General features: G+C 35.8%; 2 protein-coding genes across 2 annotated transcripts; both read left to right on the top strand.

Annotated features, from left to right (window-relative positions):
- The first annotated feature begins 3,207 nt into the window (after positions 1-3,207).
- LOC109209386 lies at positions 3,208-6,282 on the top strand. Its single transcript, XM_019372649.1, has 2 exons — positions 3,208-3,875; positions 5,845-6,282. Exons 1-2 carry the CDS (start codon positions 3,316-3,318, stop codon positions 5,912-5,914), a joined length of 630 nt encoding a protein of 209 aa, XP_019228194.1. The 5' UTR covers positions 3,208-3,315; the 3' UTR covers positions 5,915-6,282.
- A 1,550-nt stretch (positions 6,283-7,832) lies between these two features.
- LOC109209388 (xanthoxin dehydrogenase-like) lies at positions 7,833-10,122 on the top strand. Its single transcript, XM_019372650.1, has 2 exons — positions 7,833-8,032; positions 9,161-10,122. The coding sequence occupies exons 1-2, from the start codon at positions 7,989-7,991 to the stop codon at positions 9,960-9,962; spliced, it is 846 nt and encodes a 281-aa protein (XP_019228195.1). The 5' UTR covers positions 7,833-7,988; the 3' UTR covers positions 9,963-10,122.
- The last annotated feature ends 13,365 nt before the right edge of the window (positions 10,123-23,487 follow it).

A 23,487-nucleotide genomic window follows, 5' to 3' on the forward strand; every position in this document is an offset into this window, starting at 1 on the left:
ATAACACAATTTCAAAAATTCAAAAAAATAAAATAGTTTAACTTATGTCAAATTCCGACATAATAATAGTAAGTCCCACTGCAACTTAAGATAGGAAACATGATAAGTTTATAACCACATTTAACAACAAAGTTCCACTTTAATCGCATCACTCATTATATGCCAAGTTTATTAATGACTCATTATTTCTAATATTAGGAGGTGTAGTTTCAAAATAGAATAATAAAATAAATAAAAAATAAAATATAAGTAATTACATAGAATCACAAGAAGTAAATATAGAGAAATAAAAGATAAATAATGTACAAAGAAAATATATTTTACAATTTCAAAAGAAATTAAAAAGTAAAAATAAAATAAAAAATTAAAATAAAAAAAATAAAATATTATAAAGAAAATAAATTAAAATAAAAATAAAAAGGAAAGAAACTAAAAGGCAACCTTGTAATTACACAGTGTAATTACCACCAATTCTCAACCCCCCCCCCCCCCCCTTGAGAATTCGAGAGGGTAATTACACCCCTCCAATTACCCCCCAATTCCATGCTGACCAAGTAATTACTTGGCCAAACAAACATGCCAAACTGTGTAATTACACCCAATTACACCCAAATCCAATTCCAAGGTGGCTTTCCAAACAGGCTCTAAAAAGCAACCTTGTAATTACACAGTATAATTACTACCAATTCTCTCCTCCCCTTGAGAATTGGAGAGTGTAATTACACCCCTTCAATTACACCCAATTACATGCTGACCAAGTAATTACTTGGCCAAACAAACATGCCAAAATGTGTAATTACACTCAATTACACCCAAATCCAATTCCTAAGTGGCTTTTCAAACAGACTCTAAGTAGTAATAGCGAATTCTTGGTAGAATGTGTTTTCTTTTACTTAATGGGCCCATTTAACGCGAATATAATTGATGGATCAGTAAATTCTAGATATCAAATAAATAAAAAATAGCAACAACCAATTTAAGTAGTGACTGAAAATAATTAGTAAATTCTAGATATCAAATAAATAAAAAATAGCAACAACCAATTTAAGTAGTGACTGAAAATTAGAGGTAAGGATAGGATTTGAAATTTATAGGTTCTGAACGTGACATCGAACCCATAACATATTTTAGTTATTGAGCTCGTAATGATATATTAATACAAATTTAATAAATTTTCTAATACAAAACAAATGTTTCCGCTTTGGTTTCTCTTCGTTTCCTAAAAGCAAAAAGGGGGGTAAGCAGACAAACTCCACAATATTACTTTGTTTCAACCACCAACAGTTAGTTGTTTCAACCACAAATATAAAATGTCTTATTTTTAATTAGAAGTTTAGTGTTCTAGCGAAGTATGAAATTATCTTTAATATCAAACGTTTTATTCTTCAATATGAAATTTTCCCATCGCGAATTAATTATTTGGGCTTTACAGAAAGGTGTGGCGATCGAGATTAAGATTGAAGGTTGACATATAGTCATGAGTTTTTCTAAGCTTACAGTAGTACTAGTACTATTATTGGATTTTTTTATTCTTGGTTCTTTATTATTACATTTTGTGTCATTCGCTTCCTTTACCCTATTATCTTGTTGCTGCTTTATTTTCACTGTTCCTTGAGTCGAGAGTCTATCGAAAACATCCTCTTTACCTTTACAAGATATGAATAAAGTCTTTTTTTTTTGATAACCATGGTGTTCGGACCAGCTTGCGCGCACCTCCACTAATTCGACGGGATACCTGCCACCTCCCACCAGCAACAGGTACCGGGTAACTCTATCCACCAAGGCCTGGATTTTTTGTCTCCGCTAGAATTTGAACCTGGGACCTCATGGTTCTCACCCACTTCATTGACCACCACCTCCAAGTCACACCTTTGGGTGCAAGATATCAATAAAGTCTGTGTATACATTATCCTTTGATCCCCAAACTTTGTTTGCAATATTGCACTAGATTTATTATTATTGTTATTCTATAGCAAGTACCAGATATCGTTGGAAAACAAAATAATTAGTATTATTTGTTTCAAAATTTATTTTTAAAAAAGAGATCTTTCCTTTCCTAACCCAAAAAATAATAAAAAAGATAAGCGCAATTAAAAGGGACATACAGGTGGCAAACGGGAGGGGGGGGGGGGTCGATTGAATATGGGCAGATCATAAATGAGTAACGTAAAAATGAATAAATTAGCCGACCCGACACCTATTTAAGACAGACAAAAAACGGGTTAATCAATAGATATCCGTATTATCCATGCAGGGACGACTCAAGAACATGCGGACCCAAAGTATAATATGGGACCTAAATTCTTAAAAGAAAGTTATAAGATTTTTTTTAAAAGTCTATTCTTCTAACTTTTTGAGATACAAATTTTTAATAATCTTTTTTTATAATTGATTTTTTCTAATAATTCTTCTTCAATTGATAATATAGCCAATTCATCATTTAATCTTTCTTGAGAAATTGTTGATCTTAGATAAGATTTTATAGAGCAATAGAAGTATAGAACTATTGGAAGCTTAAGGTATTGTTGAACACTTGAACTAATGACATCTTGTAGAAAGAGTAAGTATAATATCAAAGNNTTTGACTTCGATTTGACATAATATGAACGGCTTTGTAGCCATATGTTGAAGAATTGTATATTAATTAATTTAACTGAATTTATTTTAACTGTTATCCTTTTTGACAGTTATCTATTGCGGTTTAGAACAATTATTTTAGGAAATTAGTCAAAAAAGAGATGGGGTAGTACAATCAGGAGCACTCATTCTAGAGCTTTTTGTCCATGTGTACTTTTTTTTTTGGGGGCAATTTTGTGGAAAAAAATTACTACGTGGTTTGATTTTATATGACTGTATTTGGCTGAGCAGGGAGCTTAAGAAGTTGATTTGACTTATATATTGTATTGATGAATCTGGAAGAAAATATTAGAGTAACGATTGAAAAGTTAGTTTAAAAGTCAAAATATCAGATCAAAGTTTAAATTTGATAGTTAAGTTAATATGAATTCTTGATGGCTATGGAAGTTGTACAGAAATGGAATGATGTCAAATATTTTGAGACGTTCCAAAAATGGAACTTGTGTTGTATAAATTGGAAAGGAAGAATTATTAGATTCTTATTTTTTACAGAATGAGTGGTGTACAAATCAGTTGTGTTCTTCTTCGTGTTACCTTTTTTTCCCCTATGTGTAAAATTCCATATACTGCTCATCTGACAAGCAGTCATGCAGTGTGAGGCAGGTGGCTGCAGTTGTTGTAAAGGTTGAAGTAGCTCTAGACAAAAGCATTTGCATGTTGACCAGATGAGCAGAACTGATGTTATTTGCAGTAGAAGGAGGAGGTTTCTTCTCGTCTTCAGCTTCTGGATATAGTAAGGGCCTGACCCTTCTACTCTTGGGTCAGAAGAACGAAGAGAAGCCCATGAGAGTTGCACCGTGGAACCAGTACCAGTTGGTGGACCAAGAAACTGATCCTGACCTCCAGCTGGCTTCCGGGAAGAACAGGGTTGTCCGCGGGTGCGCCTCCTTTGTATGCTTTGGACGCGCTGCCGCTGGACTTGAGAGCCCATCTCCCCTTAAAGTCGGTCCTACCCAACAGCCAGAAGTCTTGCCTAGCTGTCCTGTTTCTGACAAGGACAACAATCAGACACAGTGTGTTAATATTATTGAGGACAGTCATATCTCACCAAAGGTTGCTCTTAGGAGTAGCTTAAAGAAACCAGCAAATAGTGTTCCCATTTCTGGTGGCAATGGTAATGAATGTGACACAATTTCTGAAAAGATTGATGATGCCCCCAATCCTATGGAGAAAAGGAAAGTGCAGTGGACAGACACAACCGGAGGAGAGCTTTTTGAGATAAGGGAATTTGAGCCTAGGTATGAGCTTCAGTTTCTTCATCTTTAATCTGATGTTTGTTTCTTGCTGTTTTGAATTCTACTCTCGCATTGTAAACTATCTTGCTAATGATTAATCTCATTCCAACTTTAAATGGATTTAATGATTTAGTACCAAATATATATTTGTGACTGTTCAAAATAATTAAGAGTTTCATGTTAGATGGGGAGTTAGATATATCGTAAAAAGAATTAACTGCCTCAGTACTTGAAATATTTAGGTAAGGCCTAGGTGCTTAAATCCATGGTTATTCAACTTATTGCTGTGTGCCTTGACTTGTTGGCATGCTTTTAATTTGATGATAGGATTAAAAGTTCTGGTTCATGTCTTTGACATCCGGCAGGTGGCAACATCTTTCTATTATTCTTGTGAACCACAGCTTCAAGGCACAAGATACTTTTGATTAGACTCTGGGTCCTTTCATTGCAGCTTTTTTATAAACTATAATATCCCACAATGCTGCAAACTGCTTATGATTTTCAAAAAAATTTCTTCCTGTATTTATGTTCTGCTTAAAATTTTTAGTGTTCGATTTTGGTAAAATTTTGGAGGTGCTAGAGATAATAATTTTTATGTGGACATGCAGAGTAGATGCCTTTAAATATCTAGATGCTTATATCTAAAGTTTAGCAACTTGAAGTATTGCTTTTCTTCAATTGCAGCAAATCCTTTGCTCATCTTGTTTGTTGTTTCTTTTTATGCTAGTGATCCTAGAAGTCTTCAGGAGAGCGCATGAATCAGTTATTTTTGTGGTCCAAATTTGTTGATTGACTAAGTTATGATCCTGCCCTGTAGTCATCTAAGATTTTACACGTGCAATAAACGTTCTGGAGAAGAGAAATAGACTCCCTAAAAGATATCTACTTGGTTTGTTGTTAATGCCATAGATACTCCATTTCCTTCCAAAAACAAGGGATAGAAGTAGAACAGAAGAGATGTTGCCTTGAGAACTAAAAAATTGTATCAGTTGTCCACTATGAGAAAAGGGCCTTAGATTAAGGGCAACACTAAAAGAGGTATGCATGTAGTTTTCAGTTGGAACGATACTAAAAGAGGTAAGTGTGTAGTTTTCAGGTGGAACAGTAAATAGTTAGGATGTAATTCAACAGAAGGCGAGGTTGGCTAGAAAGGGATTTCAGGCTGAATTTATTTATTTGGAAGCATAAGATCAGAGTTGTTTATTAGTACTACATGTTATAGTATCTCAAAGAGTCTGGGTTTTATCAGGTTTTTAAAAGTTATTTTATCTTCTTCGATTGCGGTTGAGGACTACTTTTCCTCCTCATCTGCACAACTGTGGGCTAACTATTTGTTTTTTTGTCGCAATCTAAGAACTATGATTTTCTGTTTCTCTCAGACATGTGAAACAACTCCAACGGGCTTGAGTTTTGGCTTTCTGATTACATGACAAATATCAAAAGTGATTTGTTAATTGCCTGAACACATATAAGACAACATTTCGTATACTCAGTTTGACTAAGATGATTCGTGAATTAGAATATTTTTCTCTTTTTTTCCCGGCACCGCAAAGCTCTTTAGGTCTGAATTGATTTCATTTTTGTTCTTTTGATTAGTAGAATTGCTGGCACATTTTAAAGACAAGGTATAGCAAATGAGATTAGTTTATAAATACGGGAATCATCTGAATTTGCTTATGTTCCACAAATTCATATGTGCTTACTGATTCATACTTGTAAAAAGTTAGTGTTTACAGATTTATAGAGAGAGTAGATACTTTGGTAGAGGACTGTTTTTCCATAACAAACACTTCCAACATCTTTGAACAAGAATGCATGTGTAATTTTCGCTGAAATATTGTGTGGTTGTTATATGTCAATCTATCGTCTGGTTAAACGTCACTTGCTTTCTTGTGTTCAATTTTATACAGATTCTTTCGTCGTGCAAAGCATGCAAGTCTTTTGTGCTTACTTTCATGTACTGTGATTGCAGTGATGACGGTGAATCAGATGATGAATTTGAGAGTGGGAATGAAAGAACTTGTTCTTGCAAGATAATGTAATTTTAGCTCCTTATAGAAGGTTTCATGGCTGATTTTCATGTAGGAGGCAACAATTAAGGTGCTGCAGATGATATTATGTGGGAAGCTGGTTTCGGCACATGCCTTTTGCTCAACTATCAGTCGACACAAGTGAATTTTGAGGCTTTATTAGGTAGCGTTGTCACGTTGATCATGGGCTTTTCTGGTTTTGGCTGACTAATCTATTGTCTATATTCAAATTCTTGAATGTCAGTTTCGTTTCTCTGGGGTCTGCACGTCCATTATTTTCATAATTATATTTTATCTTCATTTTTTTTGGTTAAAAGATTTCTGGTCCTCTTTTTCGCTAGACAGGATGAATCAATTATGGACATATAAATTTGTAGGGAGCTTGTGTGTCTTCATATGATATAGATACATGCAGTAAACGTTGAAGCACTGAAAGCTGGAGCCTAATCTTAATGGGATGTCACGCAATATGGAACAACTTCCCTAGATATCATTATTTGATGGCTAGAAATGGTTGCAGTAGAATTCAACATTGCCGTTAAGTTGTATAACTCCCATGTTGTCATATTTTTTATTTCTGATTCAAATGAACTAATTAGTTAGTCGAAACTTTATATCTGTTTGGCTCTAGGTGCCTAAAGGGCTATCTATGCAAGTAGGTACATAACTATTCGGGGACAATTAGCTTTTTGTGAAATAGTCAATGTCGGTAACCTACTTATCAAACTTCCTTCTGTAGTCTCTTTTGGATTGCACAAACTAGTCCAATGTAACTGTCAAAATAGCTCGGCTAGCCAGTTTTCGGACTGGTCATTCAAAAACAGCCACTATTTTGTTGCAATAGAGACCGGTGCAGTATAATATACTGGAGTTCCAGTATATTATGTTGGAGTATTTTTCGGATTTGGAACAATGTTTTCGTTCAAATTTATTTTTACATGAAAAATGGCTAAATTTCAATGACTTTGAAACTGTGGCTATTTTTGAATGACCACTTGTAAATCTGACTATTTTTTAATTTCTCCCAATGTAATTAAAATAAAAAAATGCTAAGCGATCTACTACCTGAAAAACTGAATGCTCATACATTTGGTTTTTGGATAAACTTTTAAGTTGGTCAAAGTGCTTATAAGTTTTGGCCTATATACGCTATTAATACATACTAAAAGTATTTGTAAGCCAAAACCGATCTACAAATCGTACGTGGATTATTCCAAACTTATAATTTCTCAGCTCATAAGTACTTTTGATTTGTCCAAAGTTTTATCGTTTTGTCCTAATTTATTTTTTGGGCTTAATGCATACTTTGACACCCCCCCCCCCCCCCGACAATCCCCAACGCTGTAAGNGAGATCATATACAAACAAGTCAAATATTGGTCAAACCTTTCAAATTTCAAGCTTCAAACTGGGAACTGTTCTTCCAAATTCATTCCGATTACCCTGAAAAACCAAAAACCAACGATTTACATGAGTCATAATACATCATACGGGACAAGTCATGCCCGGGAACTGACGAACAAAAATGCAAAAGCTTTAAACGACCGGTCGGGTCGTTACATCCTTCCCCACTTAAACATATATTCGTCCTCGAACGTGCCCATAGTTGTTCTAATAGTCACTCAATCGCTGAATAACCTGACCATGCACATACCCGGGGGTGCATATAAGTTATTCCTTATCGCTCGTGTCAAACGAGACCTTAGTTTAGGTCTTGCATTTTCTAGGATTTTTCTTTGTCCTATTTGAGATTTTTAAGCTAATGAAAAATATAGAGTTCTACTAATACTTTTATTTGTATTTCTGTTTTATATAATATTCGCTTGGGATGGATTTAAATGAAGAAACATAGTATGAGGATTCATATAAACCACTTGTTGATTAAGGTTTAGCTGTAGTATCGTTTGTAAACGGCTTCCATTCAGCAATCTAGCTCCACGTGGTCCATTCCATCACCAATAGCCACTGACTGTAGCATAGTACGAACGCTCTATAAATGGGTCTTAGTTCCTATAGTCTTCTGTAAAAATCATACTCAACACATTCTTACTAAAATATCTTTTTCCAACAAGAAGGAACTTGCTGCCATGGAAGTCAAAGGAAGCTCTGACAGTTCTCTTTCCAATCAAAGGTTCTGATTTGAGAATTCTTACTAATACTTGTTTTGTCAAATATAGTTCTTTTAAATAGAATATTTCGTTAGTTTCTTGTGTTTCGTGTCAGAATTTGGTTTGATGATAAGCGAAATACACATTTTGACAAATGGTTCTTTGAAAGGATATTTACCTCAATAAGCTCTTACAATGCTAAAATTTTCCATTTTTTTTATTGTTCATGTTTGCTATAGTGTAAACTCAGAGACGGATCTAGGATTTCTAGAATATGGATGCACCTCTGAAAAAGGGAGAAGAAAGAAGTACTAAGTAGGAATCAATCCATGTTTCTTTCGATAAATAACTCAGCATTCAACCAGGGGCATCATTAAGCTAGCGTTTGGCCATACATCCCAAATTTATTTTGAAAAATCTGATTTGAGTGAAGTTTGGTTTGAAGATGAAAGTGTGTTTGGACATACGTTTTCAAAACATATTTTCCAACTTTATTTTGGAAAAACATGTATATAATTCCCATGTTTTGGGATTTTGGCCAAAAATCAGCTCAATAGCTAATTTTGGGATTTTGAAATTTAGGATTTGGCCAAAATATGAGCAAAATTTATGGCCAAACATGAGTTTTGAAAATAAATCCCAAATTTATTTTGGGAAAACTCATGGCCAAACGGGGCCTAAGCCTTTTTTGGAGCATGGGGACTAACAAATATTTACGAAATATATACATAAAATACCTAATTTGGCGAAGACCATCGGTCATGTGCACCGTTAAAACAGCCTAAATTCGCCCTTGTGCGAACTTTAGCATATCTACTTTCAAAGTGCAATTTTATAGCAGAAATAGAACTCTCTGATTTTTTTCAAAACTAAGCATCAGAGAAAGCAGCACAACAATGTCACAGCAGTGCTATTAAATCGAGATTCTGTTGTTAATCAAGTGACAAATCAATCAGAAGAGGATGAGAACTACATAAATGTCCTAGGAAATTACTAATAACTTTGATAAAGTGGATTGATTTTCTATCCAAGTTCTTTTCTTTATGCTTTGTGTTCAAATATTTTTTTCTCATTTGCTTAAATATTTTATGAAAATGCTTTTATATCATAGTATTGTAGTCGATATGTTGTAATTTCATCTGATATATCAGGCTATTGGGAAGAGTCGCTTTAGTCACCGGAGGTGCAAGTGGTATAGGAGAGGGCATAGTACGTTTATTTCACAAACACGGTGCAAAAGTATGCATTGCTGATATTCAAGATGAACTTGGACAGCGCGTTTGTGAATCCCTTGGTGATGACCAAAGTGCATATTTTATCCACTGTGATGTTACTGCAGAAGCTGATATTAGTCAGGCAGTCGATTTTGCTGTTCAAAAATTTGGTACGCTTGATATATTGGTTAATAATGCTGGATTGGTAGGGACAACTTATACAGATATTCGCGACTGTGACCTTTCTGTCTTCGATAATGTGCTTGATGTGAATGTGAAAGGTGTTTTCCTTGGAATGAAACACGCAGCTCGCATAATGATTCCACTAAAGAAGGGATCGATAGTATCTATGAGCAGTGCAGCAAGTGTTATTGCTGGCCTTGCGCCTCATGCTTATACAGCTTCCAAGCATGCTATTCCGGGACTTACAAAAAATGTGGCTGCTGAATTGGGGCAACATGGTATACGTGTGAACTGCGTTTCTCCTTACGCTGTTGCAACTGGAATGGGCCTGTCTCACTTGTCTGAGGATCAAAGGAATGATGATGCAATCGCGGATTTTCATGCTTATTTTGGCAAGTTTGCGAACTTGCAGGGTGTGGATTTGTTGGTTCAGGATGTAGCTAATGCTGTTCTGTTCTTAGCTAGTGATGAAGCAAGGTATATAAGTGGGCATAATTTGATGGTTGATGGTGGTTTCTCGTGTGTTAATCACTCCCTTAAGGTCTTCAGATCATAAGGTATATATTTTTCAGGATATTAAGAAAGTTGCAGAGATTGTAATCTTGCAATAACCTTTAAACTATTATGTCTTTGAATTCAATTCAAATAAAAGTTAGTAGTATGTATTTATACATCCAGCAAGCTTACCATAATAGACTTCCTGCTGAAAATTATTAGATTTGTTTTTGGACTTGGTGTGCTTTCTTTGATTATAAGATAAAAAAAGGACAGTCCGGTGTACAAAGCATCTCGCATTCTGCATGGGCCGGGGAAGGGCCGCACCCTTAAGGGCGTGATGTAGATAGTCTACCCTAATGCAAGCATTAGTGACTGCTTCTACGGCTCGAACCCGTGACCTAAAAGAAATTCCGTTGACTACTTTAAAGATGACTTTATATATCTTCTACGGGATAATACATAATTACCCCATTGGGGTTGTCCACTTTACCAGTTGCACCCTTAAATTTTGCGGGAGTCCTATGACCCCCTTTCTTTGTTCGAAGTGTAATAAATACCACCTTTCGTGACTAGCACCACTTTCAACCAAAATAATATATGACACGCACCAATCATATTTTGACACCTATTTTTCTTATTTAAATTGTGTATATTTTCTTTTTATTCCCTTTTTACTTTAAAATTATCTTTTATTTTGCTTTTCTTTCTTTCTTTCTTTTTCTTTTCTTCTTTTCCATCAAATTGCCGCAGCAAGGTATTTTCTTTTCGAATCTTCACCACTACAAGTTGCTTATACCCAATTCTTCACATTTTTTACACGTAATTTAATGTAAAATTTTTTGAATTCATCCATATTTCTAATTAAAAAGGCTTTACAAAAGTCACCAGTCACCACAATAAAAAATGATGGCAACCGATTCAGTTCTGAGCTCTGAAACTCCATCAATGGTAGATGGATTTTCATCAAGCTTCAGACCTTCAAATCAATGTATCCTCAAAATCTAGCATCAAATATCAACTGCCACAAAGTTTGAATAGCCAATCATATGTAATTGTGCGGATTCAAATCACATGTATCGGACTTTTGAAGAACCTGCAATGGAGTTCAAAATCCTCAAAATCTAACAAAAAATTACTATATAACCCGAAATTTGCACTCCAGATTTGATTTTTGTACTTAAAAATAGGTACCACAATCCCCTTCGATAATTTAAATTCAGTTCTTCAAAACTCAGCAATTAAGTTTTCGCTCTTCACCTTCAATCCTTTTCGTAATCAAGGATTTTGAAGAATATTAACTTGCTAGTGATCTCAAATAAAGACTGTGTAGCTTTCTAAGAAAGAATAAAAATGAAAATTGAGAAATAGCCAGAAAGTGGGAGCAAAGAAAAGAAAAAGTAAAGGAAAAAAAATAGAAAAATAAAGAAATAATCAGAATTGGGATAGATTTTCACTTCTCACGCGTTATGATTGCGTGCAAAATTCTAAATGTGCCACGTCATTTCAAAAGGAAATATTTATTGCACTTTGAACAAATATAAGGGGGTCATAGGACCCCGCAAAAGTTTGAGGGTACAATTGAAAAAGTAAAATAATCCTAGGATGGTAATTATGTATTATCCCTATCTCCTACAATATATTTGCTAACTGTACTAATAGGAAGTCTTTTAGTATGTTTGGCCAAGTTTTTTTTTTTTGGGCCAAAAGTGCTTTTTGGCCAAAAGCACTTTTGGCCAAAAATTGAGGTGTTTGGCCAAACTTTTGGAAGGAAAAAAAAGTGCTTTTGAGGAGAAGCAGAAGCAGTTTTTGAGAAGCAGAAAAAAGTAGTTTCTCTCCAAAAGCACTTTTCTGAGAAGCACTTTTGAGAAAAATACACTTATAAGCAATTTTCAAAAGCTTGGCAAACACTAATTACTGCTCAAAAGTGCTTTTCAAATTAATTAACCAAACACAAACTGCTTCTCAGCAGAAACACTTTTTTTAAAAGTACTTTTGAGAAAAACACTTCTCAAAATAAGCTAATTTTAAAAGCTTGGCCAAACAGGCTATTTGTCTCATTACGAATATAGAAGCAATACCAACAAAAAATAGAAAAGGGGTTTCTTCAGTCGAGATAGTCTTTTATTTTCAGTTCTCCTTTTAATTATAGCTTGAACTGTCCAAATGGAGAATTTCGCAGCTGAAACAAAGGCTGCATTCTGTATCAATATTAGAGCTAGGGGTGGCAAAATGGTTAAAAGAAAACAGTTAACCACCCATATTATCCACTAAAAATGGGTTGGATAATGATTTTTTTAAAAACGGGTCAAATATGGATAAGAACCATATTATCCATTTAGAAAATGATTAACCAATGGGTAACCATTGGATAACCAATGGGTCTAACTTTTACATTTGTAAAGCCTCAAATTGGGGGTTCCTCAAGTTAGGGAGACTAAGAATTCTCTCAAAAGTGATCATATGCAAAAAGTCATGGATAATATGGTTACCCATATTATCTGCCGGTTAACCTATTTTTTATCCGTATTAAATATGGGTCGGGTCGGAGAATTTATCTATTTTTTATTACTCATTTTCGATCCGAACCATATCCGACCTGACCCACCAGTTTCCACTCCTAATTAGAGCAATTTAAGAACAACTAACATAAAACTCTTCAATTATTTAGATCGTCTAACCTAAATTTAGATTCAAATCAATCAACTAGCTGCAGTATTTATCATCCCGAGTAGGCTACAAGTAGTAAAAAAGTTCTTTACAACTGTAAAGATGTCCTCCTTCACTATGTTCCAGTTTCTAGCGAAGAATTCAACTGGAAACCCATCAATACCTGGTGCTTTGTCCCTGGGCATGTCCCACACTGCAACAGTGATTTCCTCATCAGTTACTGCCTCTCTCTGTTGTGGCACAGTTAAGCATGATCTATCCTTGATTATAGCTGTGTTTGCACAAGGCATTTTAGTAGCACAGTCACCCATCAAGGACCTAAATACTCTAATAAATTCCTGCTCAACCAGTTTTGGATCAGTCACCTTCATTCTCGTGTTAGTTTTTATATAGGTTATACTATTCTGGCTGGATCTGATCTTCCATTTAACATGGAAGTATTATGTATTAACATCACCACACTCAATCCAACAGGCCCTAGACTTCTTTCTTAGTACTTGCTCCTCAACATTACTCCATTTTTCAATGTCATCTAGTATGCCTTTTTCTCGGTCAAATAGGTTTTGGGCTGAAGGATCTTGTTGTATCTGGTCCTGAACAATAACCAGTCTCTCTCTTGTCTGCTAAAGTTTTTGCTTATGTGAAGCCATATAACCATTAGAAGCTTGCAGTCGTACCTTCATAACCTTCAGCTTGCACCAGACCTGTTCCATAGGTGTGCCATCATGATTCTGGTGCTACACTTGCTGAATAATACTCTGGAATTGTGGAAGCTCCATGATATTTGTGTATAGTCTAAATATGTAACACTCCGTAAATTCAGACTAGGTGTGAATGTATTAAATGAGTATTAGTGTTAAATCTTATACATATGAAGCCCTATTGGAATTAGCATGGGTAAAAATAGTTGTTTTGGAATCAAGACGGAGAGTGAGGTGCATAAGATTCGAAAAAAATCGAATAAGTTTATGGAAGGTCTATCTTTCAGCCAGATTCCATGAAATTCTGTTAGGAATTTGAGAAAACTAAAAACATGAAAGTTGTATCTCTTTAAAATACCTTTCCAATGATATACTGTGGAGCTCAAACGGATTTCTGTGCAAAATGTTATGTGCATTTTACTGAATAATGCGTAGTCTGCGCGCTCATGTGCGCGCCCAGCTGTTCTCGTGCGCGGCCACGCACTTGTGGCAGTGCCACTGCCTTTGATGCGTGTTCAGGTGCACGGTTGGGCCTTCAGCTGCGTGGGGGCACACCCAGGAAGCCGTTTTATAACCCCTACCTCGTCCCCCACACCCCAAAACACAAAACTGCTCTAGAAAGGGAAGCTCTCAAGAACCTAACTCTTCAAAGGTCCCTCGTCATCCAAGGTGAGTTCTAATAGTGATTCTAAGTTAATTTCAATTCTCCAACACTTTAGTAACATCAGTAAACCCTTTAAATCATTAAATATTCGATTGAAATATTATTGTTGAGAGAAGAAACCCTAGAACTCGAATTCAAGATGATTGAACGTCAAAAGGTAATATATGTATCCTCTAATTGATTATGGCATTGAATTAATGATTATAGACTCTAAGTTCATGAGATATGAGTTGATGAGTTTGATAGAAAATTATGAATGATTATAGGTTTGGGTTGTTGATGTTGATTATTGATTAAGGGTGTTGTTTATTTTATGAATGATGATGAATAATATAGATTATAAGAAATTTGAGATTTTAGAATTTATCTAGGAGCAAGACAATGACTTGTTGGGTGTAGAAACACCATTATTGAGGGCTATGAAGTTTTATTCCCACCAAGTGTTTGATAAAATGTCTAAGTGATCAAAACATAAGTATTATTGCTAATACGAAATCCCTTTGACTTGTATTGCTATAGATTAAATTTGAAAGGGTTAGCAAACATTGTATTACGCTCAAGAGCAGGAAGTTAAGGTATGTGAGGCTAACTCTCTATGCTTGGGAATGTTAATAATTCTCCCTACACTACGTTTCTTTTACAATATTACTAATTGCCTCAGTAATATAGTTAAGCCTAGTTCCTTGAATAGTTGCGTAACTTCTATTCTCTAGCTTCATGACTTGTTCATGACTTTCATTCTGAACGTTGTGAGCTTAGTGCGTAATCAATATAGACATGGGTTTGATGCTCATGAGTCTTAGTCTAGATTACTCAATATGTCATAACAATTGAAGTTGCAGTTTTCATAATTAGTTCAAGAATACATGTCTCAGTCTAGTCCTATTCAGTATTCCAGTATCATGTAACTCAATATGATTCGGTATTTCAGCATCACACATTGCGGTATGATTCGCAGTTCCTGAATTTAAATCCCTGAATATTGACCACCTGTATTTGGGCCTAAGGCCGTATTTTATGCTTTATGCATGTTTAGGCATGAGGTAGTAGGTTATGCTTTATGTATTTTGGGCTTGAGACCGTAGTTATGTATACGTATATTTAGGCCTGAGGTCGTAGCTTGTGCACATATATATTGGACCCGAGACCGTAGTTTATTCAGATAAACAGGTGGTTCATCATTCAAAAGAGAGAGTATTCATATCCTTACTTCCTTTGTTTAATTCAGTTATCAGTTATCAGCTATTAGTTATTAGTTATCATCTCAGTTATCAGCTCAATTTCAGTTTCAGAATTTATAGTTCTTTCTTTCAGTTGCTTTATATACTAGTGTAATTCAAATGTACTGACGTCCCTTTTGCTCGGGGCCTGCATCTCACGATACAGGTAATGATTTACAAGTTGACAATTTAGAACGCTAGGATCCTCGTACTAGCTATTTGGTGAGCCATAGTTCATTCGGGGCATTACCATTACTTTACAATATTTCAGTATTTACAGACAATTAGTGTTTTTAATACTTCATTAGAGGCTTCATAGACTAGAGTGATAGTTAGATAGAGTCGCATGCTTTCATGTTAAGTAATGTTTGCTACATATATGTTTCAGAATTTTCTTAGAGTTCGCACTTATTTTATATCATTTAGACTTTTAGTATATCTGCATGTATTAGCTTATCTTCCACATTCAATATGTTATGATATCACATGTTGGTTTAGCCAGCCAGTTGGTTCGCTTGGTCACATGTAGTCAAGCACCGGGTGCCGTTTTACGTCCAGGCCCAGGGTCAGAGCGTGACAAAGGTTGGTATCAGAGCATTAAGTTCAAGCGTCCTAGGAAGTTTATGAAGTCGTGTTCGGAGTTTCCTTTATATGTATGTGCCGGCCATGCATATAAATGGTTAACTACCAAGACATTTAGGATTATCTTATTTTTTTCTACTCTAGATCGTGCCATTAAGCTTAGAGCAATAGGTAATCTTATCTTCCTATCGAATTCCAGAAGTATCGAATGCCCAAGCTACGGGTAGGAAAACCCCAAGGTTCTGGAGAGGAGGATTTCTTACTGATGTGTAATTATAGAGTACATGTTGGTAAGAAATGAGACTTGAAAGGATGTAACACATAGTAGTACAGATTAGAGCATAACCTTATCAGGAAGTACAAAAGCAGTTATCATGTTTTATGGTTATCAGTTTACCTCAGTTACCAGTTATAAGTCTTTCAGTTAGAAGGTTTATGGTTATTCAGTCCGCCAATATTCAGTTATTTAGTTACCAGATCTCCAACAGCGTATCCAAATTCTGGTGACTTGTGAATAAACAATGATGCCTATGGGTGCTAAAAGAAAATGTAAGTAATGGTGATTATAGAAAAATCTTAACTTGTTTTAGGTCCGGATTAAGACCCAAGACTCGCCGGATGGTGCAGAAAGTGTTTTGTCAGATGATGGTAAAAATTTGTGTATGGTAGTGTATCTGTATGTGTTTACCTCACAAAATAATTTTATTTTAATTCTTGGAAATGGAGCCATGGGTGGGATGATGATAGTTTAGACGTCAGACTCCACGATATAACAGGTTAAGAATTTAACCGCATAGGGCATGTAATTGATCGTTACAGTTTTGGACAGACTAGAGCCTAATGAAAAAAATACCTAGAAGCCAGAAACATTTGTTATTACCAAAGATGTTTTTTTCGTACGACTCATGCATATGACTAAGAATATATGATTTACGAATGAGAACCAAGAGCAGCCGATATTGAATTTTTAGGGAATGATTTTAAGCTATTCAGATTTATTCAGATTAGAACTAGGAAGTATCACGTTAGTAAGTTACTATAAGAAGCAGCTATTACTATGAGATAAAAGATATGACAGCTTCCCCTCAGGTTATGTGACTAAATATTTACTCCGAATGTTTATAGTCTAATATGATTTAAAGTGTATAGAAAGTTTGGGGTTAGAGATTCCAATTTTGTTTAAGACAAATGACATTTTTCTGAGTGTGATCCATGTACATAATTCAAAAAATATGATACTACGCAACCGTAGAATATGGTCGGATGGTGAGGGAAGTTAGGAATAACCTTATGCTTCACTTTAATTATTCAAAGCAGAACAAGAAAACATGATTCTAGAAGGTGGTTAGTAAAAGAATAGTAAGTGAGTTTTGAGTAGATACAGTGAATTAGCAATTTCAGCAGAGCTATTAGAGGTACGATTTGATTTACTTAGTCAGGTTAACACTAGTGAGTGAGTAACCGTTTGAAACACCGAAGGCGTGTTAGAATCCAAAGATTTTAAGTTAAACCCAAAGTACAGTGACAGTGGAAGAAAAAACCCAGCTAGGTAGTAAGAGAGCAAGCTACAGAAGAATAGCCTTTAAGAGTAATCGAAAAGAGGTTTTCCCAAGATTGACAGTGTGAACAGAGTTAAAGTATTAAGATTGTGTATGATAGTTGTGAATGCATTAGCTTTCCGTTTATGTAAGCAATTTAGTTTTTTCCTAGTAAGAAAGATTGCTCGGAAGTAGGTCGAAAGATGAGTCGTCATTGACATAAAGGGCAAAGAATTTCAGAAGGTAAGGAAATTTGTTCGGATCCCAACAAAAGAGAAAGATTTGCTCGTATAAGACCTTAACCTTTGGTCTAAGGGAGAGATATGAAAATCGGCAGTAAGTCCAGTTGGAGATTTGAAATCTGAATAGTTATCATGTGATACTAAAAAAACAGAGAAGATAATAAAGTATGGGAATTATTTTTCATGACTGAGGCAGATAAGAGAACTATGGTGAAAGAAGTTCACCGCTTACCCAAGCTAAAAGTTTGACTTGGTGGAGTTGTTGTCCAGAATAGGACTTGTACTTCCTTAGTAGACGAAGTGAAGGAGAAACAGTTTGATGATCCCTACTTGTTACAGCTGATAGAGGGGATTCACAAGCATAAGAAAATGGATTTTGAACAAGGGGGAGATGATGGTACTTTGAGGTACCAAGACAGATTGTGTGTTCCAGACATAGATGGACTTAGAGAAGGAGGATCATGTTGAAGTCCATACATCCAGGTATTCTATCCACCAAGGTTCCCTAAAGATGTATCATGCTCAAATTTATTGGTGGAACGACATGGAAAAGTAGCCGTAGACTTTTTGGCCAAGTGTCTACGGCATATTCTTGAGTGGAGATGGTAAATATGGACTTTATAATAGGATTATCTCGCTTATTTTGAAAGCATGATTTGATTGGATGATTGTAGATCGACTTACCAAGTCAACTCACCTCTTGCTAGTGAAGACTACAAATTCAGTAGAGGATTATGCCAAGTTGTATATCCAAGACGTCCGAGTGTATGGGATTCCGTTGTCCATCATTTTATATCGTGGTGCTCAGTTTACAACAAACTTTTAGAAGTCCTTTCCAAAAGGAGTAGGCACAAGTTTTTTATCCTCAGAAGGATGGCCAGGCAGAGCGTATTGTTCAAACACTTGAGGATATGTCCTTGATGTTAAAGGTAATTGGGATGATCACATACCTATCATTGAGTTTGCTTATAATAACAACTGTCATTCTAATATCAAGATGGCACCGTACGAAGCTCTGTATGGGCAAAGGTGTAGGTCGCCAATTGGTTGGTTCGAAGTTGGCGAAGCAGAGGTATTGGGACAAAATTTGTTCTATCAGACTATGGATAAAGTCAAGTTGATTCAAGAGCATTTGAAGACGGCTCAGAGCCGCCAAAAGTCCTATTCAGATGTACGACATAGAGACCTAGAGTTTCAAGTTGATGATTGGGTATTTCTGAAAGTTTGGCCTATGAAAGGTGTTATAAGATTTGGGAAGAAAGGAAAGCTCAGTCCCAGATACATCGAGCCATATATGATCCTACAAAGGGTCGAACAAGTTGCTTATGAGTTAGGGTTGCCACCAGAATTGCCGGATGTACACCAGTATTTCACGTGTCATGTTATAAAATTCAAGTTTCCAGTATTTAGATATTCATATCAATTCAGTACTCAGATACTCACGTCAATTTAATACTCAAATACTCATGCCAGTCAAATACTCAGATATTCATACCAGCTTAGTACACAGATATTGATGTCAGTTCAGTACTCAAATAATCGTGCCAATGCACTATTCATATATCCATGTTAGCTTAGTATTCACGTATCCATGGTAGACCGGTATTCACGTGCATGGTTCATATTATGCGCATTATGATGCCATGTGAGGCTTGTGTTATGATATGATAGCGGGCTTTGGAGAAATATTGAAGGTAACTAACCTTTTCATTCAGACCTTGCATTATAATCTCAATGTCTTTCAGTATTCAGTCAGTTCAGTAGACATTCAGTTCAATATCTCAACAGTTCAGTAATCACATATTCACTTAGTTTAGTATGCATGTTTTCATGATAGTTCAGTGTTAACATGTTTCCACCGGACCCGTTTAACTTTAAGGTCCAGAGTTAGCCTTAGTTACAGTCAGGACAATTATTCGAGAATGAATGATCCCAAGAGGGAGATAATGTAACACTCTATAAATTCAGACTAGGTGGGGATGTATTAAATGAGTATTAATGCTACATCTTAGAAATATAAAGACCTATTGAGATGATTATGGGTGGAAATAGTTGTTTTTGAATCAAGACGAAGAGTGAGGTGCATAAGATTCGAAAAGAATCGAATAAGTTTGTGAAAGGTCTATCTTTCCGCCAGATTTCATTAATTTCTGTTAGGAATTTGAGAAAACTCAAATCATGAAAGTTGTATCCCTTTGAAATAATTTTCCAATGATATATTGTGGAGCCCGAACAGATTTCTGTACAAAAAGTTATGTTCATTTTAGTGGATTTGCACAGTCTGCGCGCTCATTTGCGCGCTCAGCTGTTCCCGTGCGTGGCCGCGCACTTGTGGAAGTGCCACTGCCTTTGATACACGTTTAGGTACGCGGTTGGACCTTCATCTGCGTGGGGGCACCTGTGAAAGCCGTTTTATAAGACCCACCTCGTCCCTCACACCCGAAAACACAAAATCTTGCTCTAGAAAGGGAAGCTCTCAAGAACCTAACTCCTCAAAGGTCCTTCTACCATCGAAGGTGAGTTCTAAGTTAATTTCAATTGTGAAACACCTTATTAACATGGGTAAACCCTTCAAATCATTAGATATTCGATTAGGACATTATTGAGAGAAGAAACCCTTGAACTCGAATTCATGAGGATTGAATGTCAAAAGGTAATATCTGCATTCTCTAATTGATTATGGAATTGGATTAATGTTATAGACTCTAAGTTCATGAGATATGAGTTGATGGGTTCGATAAAAAATCATTAAAGATTATAGGTTTGGGATTGTTGATTATTGATTAAGGGTGTTGTTTATTTTATGAATGATGAAGAATGATATTGATTATAAGAAATTTGAGATTTCAGAATTTATCTAGGAGCAAGAGAATGGCTTGTTGGGTGTAGAAACACCATTAATGAGGGCTATGAAGCTTTATGCCCAAGTGTTTGATAAAATGCCTAAGTGACCAAAACACGAGTATTATTGCTAATACGAAATCTCTTTGACTTGTATTGCTATGGATTAAAGTTGAAAGGGTTGTAAAACATTGTATTATGCTCAAGAGCAGGAAGTTAAGGTATGTGAGGCTAACTATCTATGTTTAGGAATGTTAATAATTCTCCCTACACTATGTTTTTTTTACAACGTTTCTAATTGCCTCAGAAATATAGTTAAGCCTAGTTCCTTGAATAGTTGCAGAACTTCCATTCTCTAGATTCATGACTCGTTCATGACTTTCATTCTGACCGTTGTGAGCTCAGTGCGTAATCAATATAGACTTGGGTTTGATTTCCATAAGTCTCAGTCTAGATTACTCATCATGTTATAAACAATTGAAGTTTCATTTTTCATAATCAGTTCAAGAATACATGTCTCAGTCCAGTCCTATTCAATATCATGTAACTCAATATGATTCAGTATTTCAGCATCACATATTGCAGTAAGATTCTCAATTCCTAAATTTAAATCCCTAAATTGACCACCCGCATTTGGGCCTGATGTCGTAGTTTATGCTTTATGCATGTTTGGGCCTGAGCCTGTAGTTTATGTCTTATGCATGTTTGGGCCTAATGACGTAGTTTATGCTTTATGCATTTTTGGCCTGAGGCCGTAGTTATGTATACGTATACTTCGGCTTGAGGCCGTAGATTGTACACATATATATTAGGCGCGAAGCCGTAGTTTTTTCAGATAAACAGGTGGTTCATCATTTAGAAGAAGGAGTATTCATATCCTTACTTCCTTGTTCTTTTCAGTTATCGGTTATCATTATTAGCTATCAGCTATCATTTCAGTTATCAGTTATTATCTTAGTTATCAGTTCTCAGTTATTAGCTCAGTTTTCGTTTCATCATTTACAGTTCTTTCTTTCAATTACTTTACATACTAGTGCAATTCAAATGTACTGGCGTCCCTTTTGCCCGGCCTGCATCTCACGATGCAGGTAATGATTTACACGTTGATGATTCATAGCGCTAGAATTTTCGTACTAGCTATTTGGTGAGCCCTAGTTCTTTCGAGGCATAAAAATACTTTACCGTCTTTCAGTATTTACAGACAATTAGTATTTTCTGTACTTCATTAGAGGTTTCATAGACTAGAGTAATAGTTAGATAGAGTCGCAGGCTTTTCATGTTAAGCAATGCTTGCTACATATATGTTTTAGAATTTTATTAGTGTTTCCGCACTTGATTTATATCATTTAGACTTTCAGTATATCAGCATGTGTTAGCTTATCTTTCGCATTCAATATGTTATGATATTACATGTTGGTTTAGCCGGCCAGTTAGTTCGCTCGGTCGCATGTAGTCAAGCACTAGGTGTCGTGTTACGTCCAGGCCCAGGGTCGGGGTATGACAAAATTGTTTAGGATGTAATAGTTTCTATCCACCAGAATTGAATAGGATAGTGGAATGATCAGAAATTGAAGGATTCAAGAAATCTGCCTCCACATGACCATATTGTTGTATCCATTGATAGTTTCCCAAAGCCCAATCTATATTGCTATACACTCTTGAACCAGTTCCTTGTTTGTTTGTCTAAGTGAAGTGCCGCCCTTTAGCTCTAAGGGGAGTAAGATGCAACGAATCAATCGCATCCTTGTGTTTCAACAATGGTTACAGGGGACCCTATTCTATCTTCAGAAGAAGATAGAACATTGTTAAAATCTCCACTAAGTAGCCATGGGAGATGAGCCTTCATATTTATCTATTTGAGATCCTTCCATAAAGTCTCCCTTTGTTGGACATCATCCTGGGCATATATGATACTGAGATGTGTTGTAAATTGAGTTCTGGTACCCTCCCCTAGACAATGGATGAATTGATCTATAGTTTGAATAATCTGAAGTTGTATATGTGCTCTCCACAGAATCCAAATTCTACCATTAGCAGCATAAGAATAATTACAGCAAACATTCTACCCCTGAGCAATCACAACCATCACCTAGTACCTAAAGTTCCAACACCTTCAACAGTTAAGAACTATAGGCTTATTGCATGTTGTACCACATTGTATAAAATTATCTCTAAAGTCATCACTAGAAGAATCAAGACTTTTCTTGATGGTTTGATTGGACATTCCCAATCAGCATTCATTGAAGGGAACACCCCACACTTAAAGCTTTGCTCGTCCTCGAGCAATTTAAACCACACTTCTATGCCTAATCGCTCAACGAATTACCCAATTTATGTCACACCCGCCATTATGAAAGAACAACCTAAGCAGTGCAACTGTCACACCTCAGATGCAGACTCCAATGCCATGCCACACACATGCTCACTCTAGTTACTCTACAGAGGTGAAAACTTGCTGTTTCTTCCTGAGTCACATGCCCTCACATCAATAAATTGAGAGAAGTTCCACACATATAGAATCAAGCACAAACGAACTTTAGATAGAAAGAATTCACTCACTCTCAGCAAAGAACATTCATATGCCACACAGATACACCATAAGCTTGCCCTTAGCGTAATACTCTACTAATCGAGTTGTTTTAGTCTAAGATCAAGAGGTCTTTATTTGGTTGTAATGTAGGCTAAGGGACGGGTAGGATATATTTGGATATAGTGACTAACCTCCCTAAGCACTTTTAATACATTCTTCCTTTATTCCGATTTCCATGTTCAGCCCAGTCATCCTTCCACACTTGTTTCATAAGCTACCCCTGCTTTTCTAGGTGCAACTGGCTTTTCTTGCCATTCACTACTTTAGGACCACCTATTTGCAAGGTCCTTCTTCTATATTTCAATATATACATATTTTTTAAACTTACCATTGCACCATTCAGTATTTCCTGATCCTTTTCTTACTCCCTTATCATCCCACACTTTGACTTTTACATGATCTTTAACAATTCAAGTGCTTCTAGGAGGCAGAGGGTCAAACAGTCAAGCTATTCAACACATGGATGTAGGTTATTACAAGGTTATCAAAGAAACAAGCTTTAGGCTCAAAGGGGTTAACTATGGTGATATGTACAGGT

Source organism: Nicotiana attenuata, unplaced genomic scaffold (assembly GCF_001879085.1).
Source record: "Nicotiana attenuata strain UT unplaced genomic scaffold, NIATTr2, whole genome shotgun sequence".
Classification (NCBI taxonomy): domain Eukaryota; kingdom Viridiplantae; phylum Streptophyta; class Magnoliopsida; order Solanales; family Solanaceae; genus Nicotiana; species Nicotiana attenuata.

Bases quoted from the DNA above. Each gene is read 5' to 3' on its own strand.
- LOC109209386 (XM_019372649.1), top strand. From the start codon at position 3,316: ATGTTATTTGCAGTAGAAGGAGGAGGTTTCTTCTCGTCTTCAGCTTCT. The intron at 3,876-5,844 runs GTATGAGCTTCA...CTGTGATTGCAG, and splicing joins ATAAGGGAATTTGAGCCTAG to TGATGACGGTGAATCAGATG.
- LOC109209388 (XM_019372650.1), top strand. From the start codon at position 7,989: ATGGAAGTCAAAGGAAGCTCTGACAGTTCTCTTTCCAATCAAAG. The intron at 8,033-9,160 runs GTTCTGATTTGA...CTGATATATCAG, and splicing joins AGTTCTCTTTCCAATCAAAG to GCTATTGGGAAGAGTCGCTT.